Source organism: Diprion similis, chromosome 10 (assembly GCF_021155765.1).
Source record: "Diprion similis isolate iyDipSimi1 chromosome 10, iyDipSimi1.1, whole genome shotgun sequence".
Taxonomy (NCBI): Eukaryota; Metazoa; Arthropoda; class Insecta; order Hymenoptera; family Diprionidae; genus Diprion; species Diprion similis.
In genome coordinates this window covers 19894263-19919017 of record NC_060114.1, presented here as the reverse complement: position 1 = coordinate 19919017, position 24755 = coordinate 19894263, and the positions used below count along the sequence as shown (strand labels likewise).

Genomic DNA, 24755 nt, shown 5'->3' with positions numbered 1-24755 from the left:
CCATTTTTCGTAGATGGGACACCGTTTCGCTTTACAAATATATACGTATATCGTACGTGTAAATATTTCACCAATCAAATTACCGTTGCGTGTACATGATGAATTTTTCATTCGCAGCAAACCGGGGAAAAAAGTGGTGCAAAAAGAGAGAGAGAGAGAGAAAAAAAGAGAAGAGAAAAAAAAACAACAAAAAATTGAAATTAAAATCAATGAATCCATTCCGGTGAAATACTATGGTCTTATGTTTATCTTGCGATAACACATGGATATTACCTGCGGAGAGAGAAAAGTTTCGTCGTGAAATACTGTACACATTTTACGAAATTTGTTGTTTCTCTTTTTATACTGTTATACTTCTTATTCTTCTTCCTTATATATGTATTATACAGTTATTTATACGCCTTGTTTTCTGAACTAAAAGAAGAAGGAGGAAGCATATATACATACACCTATACGGGGGGTAGAAATGTATGGATACTCACACTGTACGTAGCTATATATACCTATACCATACACGTAGATTCTTATCAGGACAACTTTTTTTGCGGTCGAATAAAAGATGAAGCGACAGTTTCCAGAATACTGTACACATACAACCATGCATACACACATGCATACACAGGCACACACACCGACATATAGGTACATGCATGAACGGTTTGCACGGTATAACTGCGATACGCTTAGGCCGTGAAATGATATTTCCGGAATGAGAAAGAACCGGGAATTAAACGACTTTTATTTCCACTTTCACATACAACATTTAAGGTGGTGGTGCCCCTGCACGCCGGGCGTCGCTGAGGCGCCGACTTAAAGGCGAAGGGGAACGAGGGAATGGCTTCGGCTATTAAACTCCCCCCTTATCTAAAAACTCTTTTAAAACTGTAACGCGCCGAATGAAAGATATGGCCGTAGTACACTCACACTCAAACACGGCGCATCCCGCCACGCTACACTGCAGTGCGATGCAGAAATTAAAACTCGCCTTAGGAGTTGGTTACTTCGCTGAATGGGGAGGGAGATCTTATCACTTGTACGAGTCTTAGTTTATAACACAGATCAACGAAAAGAAAGATTCTATTTTTTTTTAAGTTTCTATTTATAGGAATCAATTTTTATTCTATACATCGAATGATAACCAAAATCTTCATTTATTACTCAAGTTCAATTTTTCACGTTGATTTGAGTAAGTTTTGAAATTTTTTGGTTGAAGTCTTTGTCTAATAGATATATTTTTTCATTTACTAGTCACGTGGAAGGCGTCAAAATTCGTGTTTACCGGTGTAATCGGTATACTTGTTACCTGTTTTTCTACCCTTGTTCGGTTCGTTGTACTTACGTTGAATATGCTGGGAATAAGTGAATATTTTCATGATCATAAAAACGTGTGGAAGAGTGAAATTATCACAAATTCTTCACTCGATTGACAGTTGGGATAACGTAATGGGCACAGCTGGATGAACATGGATGAAGAGCTTCGTGGAATGATTTGCTAGTTTCCGACCATCAAAGACCGACTGAAAGTTCCAACAGCGATTTCCTTGCTCAAAGATTTAACTCCCGGAGATAGTGGCTGGTGCCTGAACGTCCCTCGGGATTTCCTAGAGTTTCATGCACCGCCAACCCATCTCTAAATTCTAAGCCATTCGCTACTTCAATCCTCACATACAATTTCCTGTGAAAAATCTCTCCTTGTTCTTCGATCGTTAAGTAGTTTCATCCTTCAATCCGTCCGTGAATTTTCAAATTTTTAGTATACCAAAATCTTTATGTGTTCTAGGTTAGAAAACCTTTTGCATTGAATTGCTGTCGCGAGGTCCACGATATTCGAACTTAAAACTCAAAAATTGAAATATTGTCTCGTCTCGAAATTTGAAACAGCCAAGTTTCTGAACTTTGGAAAGTAATGTATCTGAAAAAATTCAGAAACGTGTTCTTCAATGGCAGAATTATGTCCATGAAATTTCGTCAAGTTTCGCCAAAAATCTTTAAATTGATCAAATTTTTGAGAGTCGAGGTGGCTGCCATCTTGGATACATAAAAATGACTTGAGTTCGATGGACATCTTGTACAACTGTGTACAATCGTGTTCATTAGTGCCTTCCCATTCCGACTAACTTGTTTTCCGTCCGAAACAAATAAAAGTGCGATTTCGATTTCGTATGAATTATATGACAATGACTGACGGTGCAGTCGACGTGAGAGAATAGGAGTCGTTGTCACATAATTCGTATAGAATTGAACTCACATTTTGATTTGGACAGAAAACAAGATAGCCCAAAAGGGCTAGGCATGACTGTTATACGCAGTCAGTATTTTTCAAAAATCGATTTTTTTTATACTTCATATTCGTCACGTACATATATTCAAGTATATTCACAGAAAATTTCAAGTCGATTTGACAAACAGTCTCAAAGTTAAGGCGTACATTTACAAAGACGCCCCGGAGCGTTTGAAAGTGCTTTTGAAACTTTAAACGCGTTGTTCTCAAAACTATGTTTTCAAAGTCGGTAAGTAAGATACACAAGCTTTATAAATGTATCTTTGAGCCCTCGATCGACGGTTTTTTTGCATTTTATAAACAAATTAAGTCGACAATTTTTTATGGAAAATGGTTTTTTTTTGAACCCGCCGTTTTCTTAAAAATTAATATTTAGCTTATTCCTTCAATTAAAGACCAGATAATTCCTTACATTAACTAAGTCTTTTTTGTTTTTTCAGTTCGGATGATCCAGTTCAGAGATATGCTGCTCACCGCAAGACGCCGTTTTTTTGGAGTTGCTCCTGGATATCAGCCATAGCAGCTTTAAAAATCATTATTTTTATAAATAAAAAATGTAAAAAAAAATTTCGATGTTTCCCCAATATGTATATAAATTTTTATATCAATAAATTGAAATGTCTCTTCATGAAAAATCCTTGAAAAATCGCTTTTTTCGGCCTCCTGATTGCGTATAGTCCCTTAATGAACATCACTGTACATACGACGTCCTCTCTGTAGAAGACAGGATAAATTCTATATATTATATGTTCGGAGTAGGCAATTGTTCTGCAGCTATTAACGCAGTTATCGCGTGTCTAATAATTATAACAAGTGACATAAGCGATTGTTTGTGTCAATTCAGGGTCAGTAAAGGAAGGTAGCTCGTGTCACATTTGACACGTACCTATAACACGTCTACTTTTCTACGTTTATTCAGTTTTGTCTCTTGTTTGTTGTCATTTTTTTCACTGCATCGTACACACGTCGCAAGGGCAGCTCGTTAAATAATTCAGAGCAAACATCCCGTCTGCCGAAATACAGTGCAGTGAAAAGCTTCATGTTTCTCGCAAAGCCTCTAGTGTACCTTGAAAGTTGGGTTGGGTTCCTCATCCGACGTGACTTCGGAATTCTCCCTATTCACCCGCGCCCCATCGCACCGGCCATTCGCGTATTGAACTTTCCCATTTCAATTAAATATTAAATACCCCGATCGATACCGCGTCTTGTCGTTACGTGCCTTACCTTCGCTCACCCTTCAACAAGACTCCGCATCCGTGTGTCTAAACCAGGAAGAACATTCACTCGTGCGATATGCGCTTCCTGACTACCTTATACTATGGTATGTTCAGAGCTATTTTTAGTTCGCGTCGAATATTCACTCCATGGTCGTGACCTTCCGGCGAAAGAACTAATTCTTCCTCTACTCATCGACATTGGTGAAACACTGTGGTTGAAGTTTGAAAAGAAAGACTTAAGCCTGCACCGGGAAGCTACAGAATGTGCAAAGAAGTGGTTTCACCGAAGGCGCGTCAACTTTTATGCAAACAGAACTGCTGGAGAACGCTTAAGGAGATCAGAAAAAGGATCTCTTCAATCCGTGAGAAACGTGGTAGGTATTTAGAGGAAGTCGTTGTCCCTGATGGCATGGAATAGCGGTGAATTCTTATTCAAGCTTTCCTCCAACTCTTGTACACAAGTATACGAGCAGTTACTTCCCGTTTATCTGGTTAACGAAGACCAGGTGAAGAGATATGAGGCGAAGGAGTTTCGAGTAAGTAGGTCCGAAGTCTGGGGCCTGAAACTCGATTGTGGAATCCGGCGGTAATGAGCAACAAATTAGATTGTCACTTTTTCACGGCCTGATTTTCCAATACCCTTTCGAACGCTAAAAGCAACCGCTGCTTGATTCGTATTGAAGCTACAGAGCTACGTAGCCTATATATGAAAGTATACAGCGGATGAGCGACGCTGTGAATAAGTTATCAGCCACCCGGGAACTCCGGAGCAGAGGGTAGGTTCAGAAGTACGTGATAAGTTTAAGTTAATACGAAAGTGCGATGGAGGTTGATGTATAAATAGGAAAGTCACACTTGTTGTCGCGTTGTCGACGGATGAAAACCGCCCGAAGAGACCAACAGTATGAAAAGCTGGAATACGAATCGAAGGAAGAATTCCAACGTTGGGACGAGACTTGACCAAGTCGGACAAACAAACCTGATTCCCCCCCGCTGCAGTTTTGCGAAGGGATAACGCGCGTCGTTTGTTAGACCGATCAGCCATGAGCATGGAAATATATCAAGATGTCAATCTCGACGCGAAAAAAGCCACAGGAACGTTGGTCCCGAGCCCAGAACCGCTTATTCACTGAGACCGCCGTTGCTGCTCTGCTGCATTGTGACGAACATTGAATGCGGTATTTTCCGAGATTTCACCTTATCCTGATATTTCTCTCTTCCCTCGGCCGCGCTGTTCCATCTTCGATACCTTACCGTCAAATGTGATCCCATTTTGAAGGTAAGGAAGAAAGCTTTCGCGTCTCACTGTTTGCCCAATTTGGTTGACAATGGTTGTTACATCGGCGGAGTTATTACACGAGATTCGTTTCTACATAACAGAGTTCCGTGAAACTGCACTAGTTACAGGGGAATGCAAGGCGATATGGACGTAAAAATAAAAGTCTCGACTGGTTCGCGGATGAATAAACTGCTCGGCAAATTTCCTCGTAGTACATACATTAATTCTTCCAACGGGTTATAATAACCGGCCCTCCATAAACCACTCCACTAATGCACAAGTAACACGCGTGTTTTCATCACGTCATAACAACCTACGGGAATTGCAGACTGCGGGGAGATTGCAAGCAGAAAAGCTGTTCGCAATAATGATCGCAGGAGTTGCCGTCAGCATGGATCGGAAATAACGTCGTACATACATTAGGATCGCGACGATAGACGATCGTTACGCTTATATAACAGTAATGTACTTGCAGCTCGCGGCTGTCGCGAGATCCTCGTAACTCGTTGGAGGTTCAATTAATTAGAACGAAGGACTTGATATCATGTTTCGATGAATGAAATGCGGGCTTCTTGTGCAGCGCGCAGAAAACAAGCGGAAGAGATTTGATCGATACCTGAAACATAGGCTGGTACCTAGGTACTTCTACCCACCTCACCATTCTCCTACCAAGACCGAAGATATTCGCAATTACTACTATGATGATCATTGTTCGAACCACTAGCAGTTGAAAAGGATGTTACAGTTATTACAGAGTCAAACCAATTCCGACTTGTTGATCGGAGAGAGCCACTCGAGCCGTCAACGAGTCTTCGACGTTATTAAAATACCGTCAAGGAGTCTCGATTCAGGATTATATAACCTTCAATGATATTACACAGAACTGCTCCGTCTAGCCACCCGCTGGCGAAATCAAAACTTCTGAAGTATCGTTTGTCGGATCAAGCTCTTTGGTATGAATGGCTCCATTGTGAAAGTGCCGACGCTAATTGATCACCCCGCGTATGCCGGATTTCTGAGAATACGTTATGCCATCATCCGCGGTTCAGACAAGCCGACTAATTGTCTCGACCGAGTAATACCATTCTCTGGGCGAAAGTGCAGGGCTCCAAAGGATCCTGCACAGGACGACGAAGTTTCGAGGTTAGGAGCTAACCTACAGCAGCCGGAGAAGAGAGACTGTAGGTAAACTGGTCTCAGGACTCGACGGATTCGACCGGGTTGCCTAATCCTTTCAGAAGTCACTCTAAAGCGATGTTCCGTTCAAAGTGGTGCAGGCTGGACGATTACCGTGCAGGGAGGATGGATCTCAGCTGAATCTGAATGAGACAAAATCGAGTGAAACCGAAACGGTTTCGCGTACCCACAGCTATCGATCCGGAGTCGGATCTGATGGATAAGCGTCGATCAAGAACGTCGGTATGAACTGGTTCCGAGTAAAATGAAGCGATAAACTTGGTTATAGATGACCTCACTTCGTGACAAAGAACGCTGAAAGGTGTAACTATTCTTAACCTGACCATCGAACCTTTATACTCCGGCTGAGGCAAATTGTGGATTGGAGACAATGAATTCTTGCTCCTATTTCTGCAAATACAAGAATGTCCACTATATCTATTCATAGATTCTAAGTGCGGAGTGTCCGCTCCTGCGTCATTCGACGGTCGATACAAGACCGACCACACAAGCACAGGTGGATTCTTCGCGAAAGGCGGCACAATTTCCCTATGACGTATGGATGAAGCCGGTGTGACCCGAAGAAATTTTCCCACGATGTAACAGCTCACCGTAATTGTACGCCCACGATTGGGTACTGATTGACAAACTTCAATGAGCGCCGTGTAGGTATTGCAGATTGTGACAGTCATCCGAAGCCAACATATTCGCGTCTGTCTAAGAGCTTCCGGCATTCGACGCAAATATCTTTGACGGGGTCTAATTGAGTGAATTTTCGTATCTTCCGATTATTCCGATCTGACTTATATACCTCGACAATTTAATTTGTCATTCACTTGCCGGGTTCTTGAGCAAAAACCTAGTTGAAGTTCTCTTCGGCTATATCGGTCTGCCTGACATCACTAACTCAGGATGGACGAGCTTATAATATCGGGCACGGTGAATAGCAGAGTCGGACAAGACAAACCGCGGCAATAATTTACTCCGATGAAATTATTCCTAAAGGGTTATAGTTCACGGGGTTATACGTGCGGATATTATTACGTAGAATAACTGAAATTATGCTACCCATTTCCTATTTCAAGCTCAGTCACGAACTTCCCGAGATTATTTCGTCGACGGTGGCTTGCAGGGTTAATATGCATGTGTGCAAGAGTCAACTGTGTAGGTATGACGCAGCGACAGGATGTTCGATCCACGTTGATCAAAGGGGCGATATCTATAAGCCAGAATACCATCGCCCGCGTTATTCTATGCCTAATTACAGGTACATCCGTTATCAGTTTTCATTGTTTGAGCGAAAAAAAAGGCAAGAACAAACAAGTAGGTATGGAGAGAAAAATTTGTTTGCTTTCAAAGCAGACATTCTGCAAACACCTTCACAGACATTATGAATACGTGATAAAACTCTAACTACGGACTCTCTCGGCGCTCGATAACGCCGCTGTCGGACTCTATTTCTGTGCAAATTATACGCCGGTGCAAATATCGCAAACGCCTAGGGACAGAGCTAGGTAAGAATGGTTGCTGTGAGTGTGTTATACGTCGCCCGGGTATAATCTGTGCCACGGTTAATTTCATGCATTTGAAGGTTCAACGTGTGATACAGGGACACGTGTGTTTTGTGTGTTTGAATAAGTGATGGCAAAATGGAGCAGCGGCGCGGCAAGGATTGCAAGGCGAGCGAATGATTGCGGAAGGATATTCTAGGGCGTCCATGTTTTGTTTTTTTGTATGTTGTTTTTTTTTCTCACTTTATTTATTTCTTTTCTTTTTTTCCTCGCCTTGGTAATCGGCACAAATTTACCCGCGCCGTTTACACCGTTCCAGTTACATTCCCCCGCTGGGTATTCTAGTATGCTGCAGTTTTTAGATTTTGAATCGAGGCGTGAAAGACCCAACCATCCGATATTTCCGGTGTTCTCACCACAGGAAACTACATGAGTCACCGTATAATGGGATGTATAACACCGAAAACACGGGCTCCCGCTACTTCACGTTCAGGGAGCGACCGGGGGTCCCTTTAGATCCCCTTCACCCAAACCTTTCCGCGGGTTTTGTATTCTATGGCGATCGAATCTTAGCCATTGGCGTACGAAGCGCTCGGAACCAAGCCGCACTTGATCACCTTCGCCGAAAACCCCTTGTGGTTTGGGAATTTGAAAAAACGGACTCGTATCGGTCGATCAATTTGAATTTCTGTGTATCTCGATGTCGAGTCGAAGTCCGTTGGACGAAAATCAACGCGGAACGCAGAAGTGAGCAAAATCACGCCGTTCCACGCCCTTGCATGATGCAGGTTCGCCATTTTAGTGTATTTAAAAGGTTCCGTTTCGATATTCCAACAGTCACTCCGCAGCGCACGGGAAAAGCCTTCGGCCAACTAATTGTTCCCGAAAATGTTATACGTATCGGTGATTGACGTTTCATCGCGATGCTGATGGTTATTTGAAAAAATGACTACTCATTGAACGGAATGAAGAGTGACGCTACGAAAGATAGCCTGACTGCCTACAACCGTACGTGTTGTTTGCGTTCTTCTTCATCGTCACACCTATTTATAATACCTATCGGAAACTGTTCGATAAGATTTTCAGTCACACGTTTCACGCGATGAAAGAGAAGAAAAATTTAAACAAGATAAACTTTAAACTTTCTATATTTTCACTCTAGATCCTGCAAATATTTGAAAATACCTTCAATTATACACCTCATTATCGATTTTTTTTTTCAGCTATACTGGTGTACAGTGATTTTCCGGCTTCAAATCAAATTCCAGTCCCCAATTACACCTCCGTATTGTTCGTCAATTCGCGTTTTCATCAATTTTCTAACCGTCTTAACTTTTTCCACGGATCCCTATACTCTCCAACATTCCGAGTACGCGAGCAGCCGTGGACTTTATTAACAGATACAAGAAAGGCATTCCGATGGTGAATTCTTGGAGGCTTCTTTTTCTGCTATACCTCTCGCGTCGTACCGGCCTCCGTTAATTGCTTAATTATAAACACCTATAAAATTCCTGCGTACGTTTCTTCGCGCCGATTCCAAGTAGGTAAAATTTTTATTCATATTACACCGTACCTACCTATATACCTTCGGTACGAGGCAAGTGTCGCAAAAATTTTATACAGACACGGATCACCCATACACTTGGAAGTACCGCGTTTATGAATCGATCGAACCACTGACTAACCTTTGGAAAAATAGAAAGCAAAAATTCAGACTACTACATGGGGGATGAAAAACAGGTAAAAATTAACGCGCGAATAAACGTCGCCCGTATTTCCTCGGAACCAATCAATAATCATTGTCCTTGGTTTAGATGGACGGCGAAACCCGATCAGGCTGCAGGTTCAAGAATCACGTGGTTTCTGGTAGGGTGTTTCTGGCCCCAATCTGGTAATAGACGAGGACCCCCATAATTCAGGGCTAACCCGAGTCCATCTAATGCGAACCCCGGCGCGTCTGTGTAGACCAAAGATCGCCAAACACTGTTATAGATATGCTACGCATGTGTACAAGAGGCTACGCATTCACCTGGATGGCCTCGGCCCTTCTTCTTCTCCATACTATACGCCTTCATACCGGGTGCTCAACGGTCCAAGGAAATATGCAATACGTCGAAAATTGCGACCATCATCTCTGGGCAAAATGATACTGGCCCGTTATCATTGTCCGATCCCATGGATTCGCGTCCTGCTGTAGCGATATGATTAAAGTTTGGCGAAAAAAGTTGTTACCTCAAGGCATGAAAGAAAAGATTCCACAAACGATCGATGTGATATGCCTGCTTAAAAGGTTGGTCGCCCGTCTGGCCCAAATAAGGATTCACAAGAGTTCATGTTGTAACAAAGAATATTTATTAATGAACATCAAGCTCTTACACACTTTTCCATTACGCGTCTTCTTTGAAAAAAGATGGCTGGTTATCTAGAGAGGGCGTCTCATAGGCATTCCTATGTGTCTGACTTGCCCATCGAACCTTAGTCTAACTATTTTGAAATCAGGTTACAACATGTGCATTTTTTAATCCTCTGACTTCTTGTTGGTTTTACGGTCTCATGATGGTTCCCTAATCTTGAGACATTCCTATGTGTCTAACTTGCCCGTCAAACCTTAGTCTAACTATTTTGAATTCAAGTTACATCTGAGTTTTTGAATCCTCGGACTGCTGGTTGGGTTTACGGTCTCATGATGGCTCCTTAAGCTTAAGACATTTTCGCGATAATCGGGCATCTTAATACCGGACAATTTGCCTGTAACCTAATCCAGGGGTTCGTGATAATTAACGCTGTGGGCAGCCCGGTTGTTTACTGCTCAGGCAGCTATTCAATCTGGCACTAATTTAGTGCGAAGCACCCTTAGGTTATACTATACTGCTCTGCTCCGAATGGAGCAAACGGAGTAAAGTGATGCTCGGTGAATGGGGGAGGCTGTGAATGATGCCCTCTGCGGTGTGTTCGAATACCAAGTACGAGATCGAGCACTTTAAGCCGTACAGAGTTAAGCCTGTAAGCCTAAGACGCGGCTCCCAGGATCCAAATAGCAAAACGAATGGTGCTACTGCGGGAAAATGTTTCCTCATGGGGAAGAAAAAAGTAATACTACAGCAGTGGTTTAGGAAACACGTGATGACGGGAATTCCGAATTTGCATACTAGTATACAGAGTTGCCTACCGTCAGGCGTAGTGGCTGACCATCAAGTGTCTATACTACTTCCAACAATGTTGGCTTCATAGCGGATTAGTTGACAGAACACGTTTCTGCATATTTTTCATGCAGGAAAAAATGATGATTCACTATTTAAATAGCGCGGGTTTTATTATACGGAACAAAACTAATTTTGGACGAGGTTTTTTACTCAGTGTTCTTGGATTTTTTGATTGATCTAAAAAAAATTGCAAACCTTGTGTCGCTGATTTTTCAGCCAGCTGTAGATTCTCATGCAAGCATCTCAATTCCTCTTTTTTTTACTTGCCGCTTCTCTTTCTTCAGAGAAAACTCTAATACAAAGTGTGTCATTAATTCACGTATTTCATATAACTGTGGACCAAAGCACCGTCCCCATTCAAGAAAGGATGAGAGTGACATCGTGAATTCGAGGGGACAGATGAATTTGTTTGCATCGAAGGTCAAATTAGTTCCGGAGTTTAGATTAAAAAGAGTGTTCGACCACTCCGTACGCTTTACGTGAAATTTTTAAAGAAATCCACTCTCGTTCCGGTGGAAGGCTCAGCTTGACAGCAGGCAATTTATACGCCGAGTGGCCGCTTCAACACTTCAATAATATATTTTCGGAAAGAGGAAACCCCAGTACGTGGTAGCTGTGATCATATAGGCAAATTCTACGAGTATCACTTCACTTGGTGCGCGTGTGTGTTGGTTCCTTTGACAAAATCTGACAAAATCAGGATACGTTTTAGTGCTGTAAATTACGATCGTGATCTAGAACCTTTCACGTTGTATTGAACGAGCGAATTATACTGTACTACACTTAGTCCATGCTCAAACTTTCATGCCTCCCGGACACGTGACGGTAAATGGTATTCCCTCTGAAGGCTTATTTCCATTCTGTCATCAGTTGTCCTTACGAATGCCGTTTGTGCATCGTATATAAATGACAGATAGCTGCTGAGTCGGAAGTTCCCGTATATTGATTTGAAGATTAGAGACGACTCGTAAACGGCTGCCTGAGGAGCTTCTCCATTTTTTTCTCCAGTTAATCTCCTTTTTCTTTCCAATACCAAAAAGCATTCCAAAAAGTGTCAAAGCAAAAACACGCGAATTCAAAGCTCACTTTATTTTCACAAATCGAATCTCTAGGTTCACTTCTTTCATTTACCGTTCGAAACACCAGTCATTCGGACTAGACCGCAAAATTCTATTAGCATATCTTCCTCATGGTGCTTTGATCACCGTTCAAACGAAGGTATATTAATTTTCATGTCTAACTTGAGTACGAGGAATAGACGGTCCAAGGGTGGGTCGATGGTATTTAATTACAGGCCACGTCAAAGGCGGAATAAAAGTCAAAACATCACAGTTTTGCTCTGCGGCGTGACCGAAGACACGGATGTCCTACGACATGTGACATTGAATCGTATGAGGTATCGGAGGGAAAATAGATACTTCATTTCATACAAGCGTACAAAGTAAATTGCGATTCTGATATCATGATAAGGCCAAGAAATCTATGAAAAAAACCTCATGACCGGACGTAGGTACATACCTACTTGCTTTGTCTCCGTACGTACCTTCCTATCTAAGAAGAAATAGCTAATGGTTAGAAAAAGTTCACCGTTCGTCGAAGGCGACACGCGGGGACAAAGCCTGTAAGAGAAAAGCTCCATCCTCGGCCGATCGATAAGAAGCTTTATGTTTTTGCAAAGACTTTGTCATCCGATAGCGACAGGACCGTCACGTCAGTTAACGTCGTCTCACCCCCTCCCCCCAACAGCTCGTCGAGCTTAGAACCTGTCCAAATTTCCCAGACGCGGGCCAACTGATGCACTGCAGGTGAACTACATCGGGTGGGTTGGGTAAGAACTGTTCATCCATTAGCATCGATTATAAGTCAACTCAGCCAGGTTCGTGTGGAACGGTACAAAGACACAGAGTCGCGTCTTTCCGGACTGGTCTCAACGATTTTTTATACTTCTCCCTTTGTTTGGGTTTTCCGGACCGCGGATTTTCCCGGCTCGGTCCACCCCTGGCTCGGCGGACAGTGACGAAGAAAGATAGTCCATCTCACGCCGCAAGTATCCGGCAACTTTGACGTTTACTCCCTTGAGACTTTCTATAAATACACGGGGTGGAAGGCTATTCTTCGGCTAACCAAACTGTTGAGTTTACTCGAGCTGTGTACAGAGTGAGTCTAAAGTATACAACCTTTGTCAGTGATCGATTTCCAGTCACTCAGTCCCCTTAATTATGCACATGTACGGTCTACCTATTTATTATATTACTGGAATATTTATTAGTTGAGTTACAGCTGGAGTATAAAGACTTCGAATCTATAACTTCCTATAGTCACCCCGCTCTTCAAAGGCAAATAAACTGCGTTTAATGGGAAGGAAAGAACAAAATTATACCCCCAAGGACACGTAAGAATTGTGTAGATTTGAAGTTGAATAACGAGTTCAAGAGCACCACAGATCGAAAAAGATCTGTCGTCAGATTTTCCTGCACCGGTACTTTGCGATGCAGAATAAATGGTTATTTTCACATCTCTGGTGAAACGGCGTCCATTACCATAACAAGTACCTGTATATTTTTGAATGGGAATCGAGCATAATTTCTTGGCGAGCTACCAATTGATGGATAATTTTTCTTGGCGATGGCTGCCTCGCTCTTTCCGGTTTCTGAACAGTTTCTTCGCCACCGGAGTTTCCGGTGCTCGCATGAAGATAGAGCTGGAATTGCTGAAAACTAACCGAGCTGAAGAAGGAGACGCGGAGCACATAAGTGGGATTTATTACCTTCAAGTCTCGATAGTTTGAAGATAGTTTAAAACGATTTGGAACAGAACCGTATAGCTCAATGCCATGTGGTCTCTCGAGGTTGATTTAAACGCACGGTGGATAAACTCCGTACCGTATAATGTAGGTACATCCCCGAAGCAATTTCCGTCTACAAACCAAAGGAACAGAGGACCAAAGCGCCTGACAACAATAAGGAGAAGCGCACACAGAACGTGCTTGCAAACGCTCAATCCCCCATCGTGTTACCTATTAAACCACGGTGGGTTGGTCGAAGAATAACTCACTTCCGGCCTATCCTCGCTGTGAAACAATTTCGCCATATGCAATTATTAGAATGAATGCAGAGGACGGGTTGTCAATGGTGGCCGAAAAGCACGTCGCCTCAAAGCATAAAAGAGAAGCTTGAAAGTATTTCAAGCGGGGTTTGTAAAAAGGAATGAAAAAATAAAGATACGGGCAAATAGACCGACAGCTGTGAGAAAATGACTCGAGGCGGGTATTTATCGTGAAAATTAGCAAGCTGGCGAGAGGGGCTGGCGGAATTCCACGAGACGTCGAGGTGTCTGACATGTACCTTATACGTATACAGCTAGCTACCCTCTTTATGCTCTTGGAGGGACGAGAAAGACGCGACGGGCCGAGTATATTCTAGGGCGGGTGACTGAGCTAACGAAGATAGGGAGACACTGCAGGTGGAACTGAGACGTTGACGATAGAGACGAGGCAAAGAGAGGTGGCTCGCAATAAGGGGCTTGCGCGGCTGAGGGATCGGGGAGTGACGTCTGATCTTCATTAAGCTTTTCCACCGAGTTTCAAACTTCACCGACGACGAAGACCAAGAAGACGAGGAGGACTAGGATGAGAACGACGACGCAACTGCAGCCTAACAAAATTTTACCTACAACCCCTTGTCTACCTGGAGGCTCTCGCCAAGGATTAAATGCTGGGGGATAGAACGGCGGATGTATTGCAACTACATAACACACACCCTCAATGTCAAATTACGCATTTGTCGCTTTGTGCTTAAATGGAAGGATTATGGTCAAAGTTGGTGGTGTTTCTTTAAGCCATGCTGAAAATTTTACCGATCTCGACGCTTTTGGAAAGGTAATTTCATCATCCAGATGTTGGTATTTATATGGTCACAAATACAGATTCTATGTGCAAACTTGGATCGCAAAGTAGTTCAATTTAACGATAAATCAACTCGCAAGTGATTGTATATTTTATATTCATTCCACAATCAGCATTAATGACACGTGTACGTAATATGTATAAGATTGCTACTGACTATCAAGGAAGGTATCGCAGGTCGATCTCTGAGATTGGATTTCTTTTGTAATATATTATACTAGAATAAAAACTAAGCGACACGGATTTTTTTCCGATCTGCCAATAAACACTTTAAGGGGGTGAAACTACCCTCCAAAGTAAGGTATGTCAAGGGACGATTTGGCAGTTTGTTTTATTTTTATTTTTTTTATCGAGAAAATTACATTTTTTATTTCTCGTTATGAGAAAACTTTTTCAGTTAGATTGGTTAAAAAATATGTTCTTGTGGGTAAAACTGCCAAATCACCCCATGACATGCTTTACTTTGGAGGGTGGTTTTACAAGTGTGTAATAGCAAGTGTTTAATAGCAGATAAAAAAACCAATACGTGTCGCTTAGTTTTTAGTCTACTATAACATATTACGAAAGAAATCAAATCGAAGAAATCGACCTGGGATACCTTCCGTGTAAGTCGAATCGAAAAATATTTGTACCGTAGCAACCTGCACGTTGGGTATGAAGGTGGAAAATGTATCAGGGTATTGGTGAGTGTGAAGTGGGTAAGAAAAGTCGAGATGATATCTCGGGTAAAAAAACTATAGGTATACATGTGCACACGTATGTGTGTAGTATACACGCACACACACCTATACCTTGGCAAATAATATTTTTCACGGTGAGAAGTTGCGTGACGGGCGATCAGTCACGGTGTATCCGATCACCAAAGGGGGAGAAGACTCGTTGTCATGGTGAGGCTAAAGGAATTGAGAGGTGCGGATTAGATATCCTCAGGCATATACATATATACGTGTGTGTGTGTGTGTGTATAGGTGCCCAGGGTCCCTGCTGCGTACATCCACTGTACATTAGAATAGCCGCAAGTTGGGACAGGAGTCCCATAGCCAGGCGATACATCATCGTTAGACGACTTTAGACACTCGCCTATTTCGGCATTGCGTCACGTTGCTTTCAATCAGTAGAATAGAAGATATATTTTGCCGTCGGTGACACCATGGCTACGGTCTGATCTTTAAGGTTAAATGTAAAAAGAATGGCAGAAGAACGGGATTTAGTCGATGCTCGAAAATGAGGTCTCATTGTCAGTATAAAATTTAAAAATACCTATGGTATGTGTGGTGTAAATTCTTGAGCGTACTAAAGCTGTTGATTAGTACTTGATACTTGAATTCAATATGGCCGCCATCGTTCTTGCTTCACTTGCGATTTTACTTCAGTGATATATATGATCATCTGTAGAACTTACTAAATGGCAAATTTACCATTTTCGAAGTGTTGATGTCCAAAATTACTGGAAACGTGAGGTACGCGAGACATCATGCAAGAGATGTCTTTAAATAAGTACAAAGACCTAGTATTTTGGAACTCGTAAATCGTATAATGCCATAGACTATGAAATCGTATTAACAGATGACAGCACGTGATACTTCTTCGTTAGCAAAATGCGACAAGTCATGCGTATTGGACTGAGCATTCCTCTTGCGGAACCAAATCCGAAGGAAAGATGAAGCGGAAGAACAGAATAAAGTTGCGTAGACCATTCAAGGTAAGACTGAAAATACGTTTTACAGCTAATCCAATTCTATCTGTAATTCATAACCATCAATAAGTTAGAAATTAGGTACGAACAAAAAATAGCACCACTTTCCGAGTTAACCTAAATTCGTAACGGTGAATAATTTAGAAAGCAAAACAGAAAATATTTTCTGACATAGCCGAACTTGTTTACTTAGAAAAACCATTCTTCGCAGGTATTTTTTAGTTGATAACTGCCCTAAACGGCGTTCGACTTGGCATAGCAAATTTTATCACCCAAAACTCTGCTTCTATCTCTCTGATCAAGTGATGAGAATTTTTCAAACAAGGTAAGTAATACTTTTTTCCAAAGTATTCAGCCAAGTTGAATGAAAATCAGTTTTCACGACAAATCTTTTCTCTTTTTCACTTTCTCTTTGTGAAATACGGATTAAGGTGAATAGTGGGAAAAAATGTAATGTGAGTAATCATTCTGGTGGTATTTTATATATTGACAGAAAATAATTACGCTGACGTGTACATTGACGAACGTCGGTTTAAACGATTGGCTGCATATATTTGATCGTCGAGAATTGATACGTATATGTCGTAAAGAATCAGTTCTTTCGTACACAAGAATTAATTTTAAGCAATCTAATTGTACAATATTTTATATTTGTACGAGAATAACAATATTACTAAAAAAAAATTTCTGTGCATTGATATTCAATTAGATCGTATTTCTTAGGTTCCATGTAAAGAAATATAAATACTTATACGGTGCACGGCAGCAAGATAGGAATAGGTATCGTGTATTTTAATTGGATATGCTAATTTCAAATGCAATTAGGTATCATAAATAAAATCATTGGCTATGCTTCGATTTCCAAAATTCTTCTGTTAAATGCCCAGAAAGTGCGTTTATTTTCTTATAGTGAAAAATTAAGAGAAAAAATCTTGTCACCTACAAATACAGGTTATAAATATTTACACCTGTATTATTTATTGGAATGTCAATTATTGAGTAATAACTCTGTATATGATAAAAAAAATCCCAAAAATATCAATAATGGGTGGTCATATGAATCTAATGACGTGGCGATATACACGTGTTCATTTTTAATGTATAAATAGGAATTCATCATAATTATTATCAACATTGTTTCTAACCTCCCACCGTTATTCTCGAAAGTAATAACTTGCCAACGTTCATAATTGTGACATTTATCCTACAACGTATGTGTAGCTAGATTTTAAAAAAATATTCCCTTAGTACCTAGATCGCGCATGCAAATACTTATACGAGACCAAATGGAAAATGTTTTTCATTAAAATATACGGTAGAACATGATAATAAATACGAAGAAAAAAATACTTTTCCACGTTTTGTATGCGCTAACCTATCACTAACAGTATTAACAACCCATTACGTGACACACATTATTCTCTAACCACCTTTGAGGTGGATTTTACTATCCCTTGGAACCCGCATCCTGTGGGGTTCCAAATTTTTCCGCTAAAAGATTATTATGAAAGTTGTTTTAAATTAACTTTCTTCTTTTCTTAATTTTCTACAGCATCTTTTATCTGTATGTAGTACCTCTTCTCCTCATAACATCTTCTTAGGCCAATTATCTTCGGATTTAGCGGGTGGCCGACGATTGCATCGTGTCAAGAGCGTGCCTCTGGTCTTGTTGAATAGTCTTCAACCATTGCTTATGCTCGCACAGATAAGGATACAGAGGCACAACAAGTACACTTATGTCGTCCACTGACGCCATCGGTAATATTTTCATTTCCTTATCTTCGGGATTTTCCACTTTCCCTCGCCACACGCGACCCACCAATCGTCCTCGCGCAGCCTGCACCAGCTCCTGAGCTCCCATAGTCAGACTGAAAGAAAAAAAAAAATTTTAGGGTGAAATAAAATTTGGGAAAATAATGGGGCCGATTTTTACCGGTATTCCAGCGACGGGGTATCGGGCGCGACCGTCTTCCTCAAAATGTTAGCTGCCTCCTCGTCTGAAACGACGTCCCAGAGTCCATCAGTGGCGATGATTACGCAATCTCTCTCGCTGAGATCATATTCTTCGAGTTTTAGCGATTGCACTTCAGGTTGGGATGACAAAAACGGTTTTATCGTCACTCCCGTGTTTGCAGCCTTCAAACCGTGGTCTCCAAAGCCCCTGGTCACGCCTATAGTGCCCATGACTCTGCTCTGTGGAAAAATATTGCACCGCATTTAGAGGATGCTCCTTCAACCCTTTCATTGGTTCTTGGGGATTACAAAATACATGCGCAATTACCCTTTTTCCACGTCCAGAAATGAGGGGCAGTCTCAGGTCTGTGTATGTCAGCGTCTTGAAGGCCCAGCCCGTCATGTAGGGTTCTCTGTAGAGAACGTGCGAGCCCAGTTCCCGCTCTAGTGGACGCCTGCGAAACTCGAGCGCGGTGAATTGGCCCCTCAGCAATTCTCCCCCCCTCAAAGCACCCAGAGCTCTTACACGATCCGACTCTGAATCAGGTGTATGATCCCGTGTCAACGGACGTTCTTGCTCACCAACGACCAATATTGCTCTGTAAAATTTTCGTAACAGGTTATTTAATGGCGGCATTGCTAGAACAATATGGCGTCGAAAGTGGGTAATTCCCTACCTGGAATCGCCAGCACCAGCTGCATACAAAATTCCGTTGAGAAAGAGTATCGTGATGGCTGTGCAACCACCGCCTCCTTTCTGTGACTGCAATTCAACCATTTGATCCATTTGATTGTAGGCAAGCTCAATAGCACCTATAACCAGATCCCTGCCATTGACTGAACCGTCTTGGTTCTCGCTGAGCAGATGCTCGTCAGGTATGGAAGCGAGCTTTTCCTGAAAAATAAAATAGGTCACCAGTAGTGCAGACTAGTGCTTTACAATTTAGCCGGCCAAGACAGGTAACTTGGCTGATTAGCTGAAAGTTAGCAGGCTAAGCCTGCCAAAAATAGTTAATCAGCTAATTTTAACTGGCCAAAACGTAAAAATGCAGAAAATCACAAAACAAATGAATTTTTCACCTTTCGGATTCGAGCTCTAACTAAAATACAACATGAATAGACGATTGTCACTTACAATTGCAAAAGTTTTTGAGCAAATCCAATTTTAATGTTACTAAATAATATACTGTCTACAGTTGGGAAACAGTAAGTATTAAATTATTTGAAAATATGCGATGCTTAGTGAATACAAAAAACTTATTCCAGCTGCAAGTTAGAATCTGAAAGATGAAAAATTGATTTGCATATTGATTTTGTACGTTGTTAGGTTTAACCGGCACGCTAAAATTGGATCATTAGCTAAATTTGGCTGATTAATCAGCTAACTGTTTCGGGCGGCTAATTGTTTTAGCCAGCCAACTTTCAGCTAATTAGCAAAGTTAACTGTCTTGGCCTGTTAAGCTGACTCAACCGTATAACAGTACTACAGACTGATATTCCATCATGTTCTCGTATCTCAAAGATTTTCAAACTTACATAAATTATCCTATGGAGGTGTAGTCTCGCCGTTAAAGCCACTTGATATCCAGCGTGACCGTCAAACATTGAAAACATGATGTACGGTAGCGTGACGTTTGAATCGTCCAGCTTCAAGTCCCCGCGGGTCGCAGTCGCTTGATCCTCATTCCATGTGCTCTTACCAGCATTTATGCACTCTGCATAGCCTGCGCACCAAGGCAATCGACTCAGATCCCTCGGCACAATTATTGGTCGCACTCGATGGTCGGCGCTTACCTGAAAAAATTCATTTGTCGAAATAGAGTTAAAATAACTAGGGAAGATGGGAACATGTGTGATATTAAATGTTTCTAATGTTTAAAAACCTGTGTCTCTTCGTTGGTAAGACCCAAGAAACTTGGTCTGCTGTAAGGTTTAGTCTCAACTTCGAAGACTAGATTAGAGTTGAGAAAATCTGTTCCAATTTCACTATCCGATTCAGTCGGATACTCGAGTCCAAGTTCACTGGCTCCGACGGCAGTGAGAAGCGCAGATTTGAATCGATTGAACATTATTACGTTGCTGTTCTTGTCGTCTTTCGTGATTTTTTTTTCTCTTGTCCCCAAAACTGTTTATTTGCTTTATTAATTGCCACAGGTTATAGGTTAGGCGTCAAATAAAGGACGCTACTTTTTCTCCTATCGGTGTATGGAAACATCTTCGTGTCCGCGTTAATGTTTCGACCGTAGTGGCTCGGATTCTTTAATCAACACTCTCATTTAATTTATCAAATTTTACGATTACACATCTGGCTGCAGGTTATGATAGCCGTTTGACGTTTGACGTTTCACTCGATGGTCAACAGCGGCCATTTTACTCTTCCTTACCACTTTACCAGCCGTCTTCTGCCTCGTGTTCCAGGTAATCATTTTATACTCCGTCTGGTGCTGCCATCTACAATTGCTGAAAGATACAAGCATATACGAAGTCTTGGATCGGATTGGCTCTGCCTGTAGCCATGTTGAATTAACCTGTTCTTTCAAACCAATCAGAAGTCCGATATCGAAGACTACTTGTAGTGACTCAAACGAGACTGTCGTTGTTTAACGGTGGAAATTTGGAAAATATTCGATCGGCAGTGACGGAGCAGCCATTTTTGTAGGTATTATCTATCTTCTGTCTTTGAGACCCCTGCTCTGTGTTCTTGACTAATCATCAGCCATCTTTTGAACAATTTATCTTACTCTTTTGCAGTTTGTGTATTGTCGGAGGATACAACCATGTTGCATGCTTTCAGATAATCCCCTTGATTTCCCGCTCTTTCTATGTAGCCAAACTCGATAACCGTTCAGTGGTGCCATAATCTACCGATTATTTTTTTTTTTTTTTATTTGTCTTGAAAATTTGAGGATCTACTTTTTTGGATATCAGTCGAGGATTACTTGATACGACAGTATAGAAATATTTTTTCATGTTTTATTGTAATGTATGCTGTTTATTCGATTCGGGTAAACAATGAAGCACTTTTAATTGCATCGCGGTTAAGCCCTGTTAAAAAAGTTCGATTGCATAGAATCCCGTCTTCGATTACGAAATTGGCAGCACTGAAATGATGTGGCGTCTCGGCGAGAAACACGTGCTGGCAGACAGATTGCTTACGACGCTAAATACCGAGTATTCGAATAATTCGGTACGCAGCCGAAGATTCCTCGTTAATTGAGTTAACAAAACTTCGAATTTCGCGTTGATTCTCATCGTAACGGTACCTGCTGTCATTTAAACGTAAGAATCGTTCGAAACAAACGTTCTCTGCTCGTTTTGAGAGGTCGTGCAACTGTCACTTAACCAATCGCGGGAAATTTGAACAGGTTAAGTTTAAGCAAATTCTCTAAACGATGATTTTCAATAAATCTATGAAAATTTCAACTTCCTCTCACGTTATGCTTCGACAACTAGTCGTCTTCATATTTGTAGTAGCAAGTATCGGTCTTTTCTTTTACTTGAATGAAGTTCAGCCGCATTATTATATCGATGAGATGTTCCACGTACCTCAAACGCTGCGCTTCTGCAACGGAAATTTTTTCGAGGTAACTCATTTTTTCATTCATTCCACATATAACTTGCGACAGTCTTTTGCAAATTTTAGAAACGTGCAAATTTCAGTGGGATCCAAAAATCACCACACTTCCGGGGCTCTATCTGATGGCCGTCGTACTTTTTGCACCACTTAAACTTTGCAACACTATCGTTTTGCGGGGGATCAACTTGATCGGGACATTCGCAAATTTCTGGGTCGTGTATCAAATACTTAAGTCAAGTATTGAAAGACGGCAAAGTGGCGCTAAGCAAAAGTCACACGGTCAGAGTCAACAATGGACGATCCTGATAACCAGCTTAAACATCGCTATTTTACCACCCTTGTACTTCCTTCTCTTTCTTTATTACACAGATGTCATTTCCACCAATTTGGTACTCCTGATGTACCTATTTTATTTAAAACGACGATTCAAAACATCCGCTTTTACAGGTAAGTCAAACAATCGCCTAAAATGAGGAAAAGAATGAACAATTTTTCTCGTATCACATCTACTGCTGGTTTTCGATTCCTAAGGTGTTTTGGCCGTGCTCTTCAGACAAACAAATATCGTCTGGGTTGCGTGGATATGTCTCGAACGAGGAATGGACATACTGGAGAAAAAAAATCCTAACCGAATCCACAAAAGCTTCAAAAACACTCCAGCGTACATCAAGGTGAGTTGATCGGTCGTTCGAAAAAGAAAGAAACGATTGAGCAAGAAGACAACGAAAATAAATATTGGAGTAAAATATTGAAATCGAATATTTGCTTTGTAACTGAACAACATTTTTCCTCTATTTTCTAGCTTCTCTGGGACAATACCAAGGAAGAAATTCTCGCTGGTAGATTTATCAACTTGGTTGCAGAAATAATCGGCGCACTGTTGCCGTACCTTCTGATCGGCTTATCCTTCGTGATTTTCGTGTTCTGGAACAAAGGCATAGTCCTTGGAGACCGCAGCGCTCACGTGGCCACATTTCACGTGCCTCAAGTCTTCTACTGTTCGGTATTCTTCGCCTTTTTCGCCTGGCCATACTTCATCAGTCACGTAATGGACTTTCTGAGACTCGTAAAGACCCGTTGGGGCCTCGCCATTCTTGCCTTTCTTCTTATCGGGATAACAGTCCGCTACAACACGCTGGTGCATCCCTACCTCCTCGCCGACAACAGGCACTATACCTTTTACGTTTGGAACAAAACTATCGGGCGATATTATTTGGCCAGATATCTTTTCGTCCCGATTTACGGGTTCTGTCTCTTCGCCACTTGGCGGGCTCTTCGTCATCTGAGATTTCTCTCCCAGATCGGCTACTTCGTCACAACGTTCCTAGTCCTCGTTCCTCAGTTACTGCTGGAGCCTAGATACTTCTTCATACCCTACATCATATTTCGCATCAACTCCATCGATGGTGTAAAACCGTGGCAATTGTTCGTCGAGTCCTTGACGATCCTCCTAGTCAACGCTTTTCAATTCTACGTATTTTCGACCAAAGTATTTTACTGGGACGACGACGAGTATCCGCAAAGAATCTCGTGGTAATTGCGATCACCTTGTTTAACTGGAAAGGAAACCAGTCCTTTTTTGTTAGAACGGGGGGAAAAAGTTCTCAAAAACGAGTGAATGTAAGCATAATGTACGTATCTGTATTGATTAATGGTTTGTGGAATGGAATAAATAACAGAAAAAAATCGAAATTTGTTAATTATATTTATTTGATTGCTATTACATTATTTCTTTCACTTTTCATTTCCTTCTTCACATCAACTTTTTGCTCTCTCATTTCGTTCGTTTTTACATTTTTACATAGTAAGTAACAATCTCACTACAATTTCGTAGGGTTTACCTATATTAGGTTAGGATTTATCATGTAATGTACAAATATAATACACGCCTCGCTCCTTTAATATTACTTCGGAATTCGTCTAACTCCATCGTCAATATGTTATATTCATTGTTAAGCCATTCGCTGCAGCTGTTAAATTATTTTTTCTCAGGCCTTAAATTTTCATTTATTTATTTATTCACTCATTTATTTATTTTCGACTATGCATTCGTTATGATAATCGAAATGGTGGTTCGATCTGAAGCATTGCGTACAGGTAATTGCGGTATCCATAACTTATATGCAATAGGGTTGATTATAACGTCCCTTAATCACCAATTTGATCATCGCGCTCCTTTGCTTATCGTTTGCAACGCGTATTATCTTCCCCATTAGCCATTAACCCGGGATTATCTGAACGTGTTCTGAAAATTTATTTTATTGAAATTCATAAATTTCAGAGTTTTCGACGCTGACGTCGCGCAGCTACCTAAATATAATACTAAAAAATTTGTCAACCTGTCTTTCATTTTTTTGTCGTTTACTTTTTTCTCTCGTGTTGTTTTCAGTTTTCAATATTACCAATATTTTAATACCACGTAAAATTCTATTTTATCGAATTTCATTTCTCAGACAGTAAATAGTATACAGATATGTCGAATAAAATCCACGCGCGTAGCGTTCATTCGTAAATTACAGGCTATGAGATCGCATCTCATTTCCTCGAATTATTGTTACTGTTTATAATTATCCGCCCGTTTAGCCTTTTGTCCCGGTCTCTTTATCACCGTTAAGAAAAAAAGATATACCATTGCCCTTACGTCTATCTATCTTTTCTTCCATCTATCATCTGTCTACCTATCTATCCGCTCACTTCCAATCTTGTCAATCTCACAATAACCAACGAAACGGTGTGTGATATGCGCTAAGCAGGATCGACGTTACGACGGAATGAAATCATAAACAAGTACGTAGAATCGAATGTTGACTAGCTGACCGTGAGATATACGTTTACAAAATACAAAGCGCGGCATTAGGTTAGGAAACAAAAATGAAACACACGTACCGCACCGAATAACGCATTGTGAGTTCGCATCTCCTCCCGATTAAATTTTTTTATCTCTAAAAATCGTACAAC

General features: G+C 41.2%; 2 protein-coding genes across 3 annotated transcripts; one reads left to right on the top strand and one right to left on the bottom strand.

Moving 5' to 3' along the window:
- Positions 1-16740: 16740 nt before the first annotated feature.
- On the bottom strand, positions 16741-20606 carry LOC124411113 (protein phosphatase 1H). Of its 2 annotated transcripts, none has more exons than XM_046890006.1 (6): positions 20104-20606; positions 19757-20014; positions 18898-19115; positions 18549-18819; positions 18201-18460; positions 16741-18135 (listed from the first exon to the last, which is right to left on the bottom strand). In XM_046890006.1, the coding sequence occupies exons 1-6, from the start codon at positions 20287-20289 to the stop codon at positions 17886-17888; spliced, it is 1443 nt and encodes a 480-aa protein (XP_046745962.1). In that variant the 5' UTR covers positions 20290-20606; the 3' UTR covers positions 16741-17885. The 2 variants fall into 2 exon arrangements, with proteins under 2 accessions (XP_046745962.1, XP_046745963.1); XM_046890007.1 differs by having other exon boundaries at positions 20524-20606.
- A 716-nt stretch (positions 20607-21322) lies between these two features.
- On the top strand, positions 21323-23460 carry LOC124411114 (putative Dol-P-Glc:Glc(2)Man(9)GlcNAc(2)-PP-Dol alpha-1,2-glucosyltransferase). The gene is made up of 4 exons (XM_046890008.1): positions 21323-21804; positions 21881-22244; positions 22329-22468; positions 22600-23460. Exons 1-4 carry the CDS (start codon positions 21613-21615, stop codon positions 23332-23334), a joined length of 1431 nt encoding a protein of 476 aa, XP_046745964.1. The 5' UTR covers positions 21323-21612; the 3' UTR covers positions 23335-23460.
- The last annotated feature ends 1295 nt before the right edge of the window (positions 23461-24755 follow it).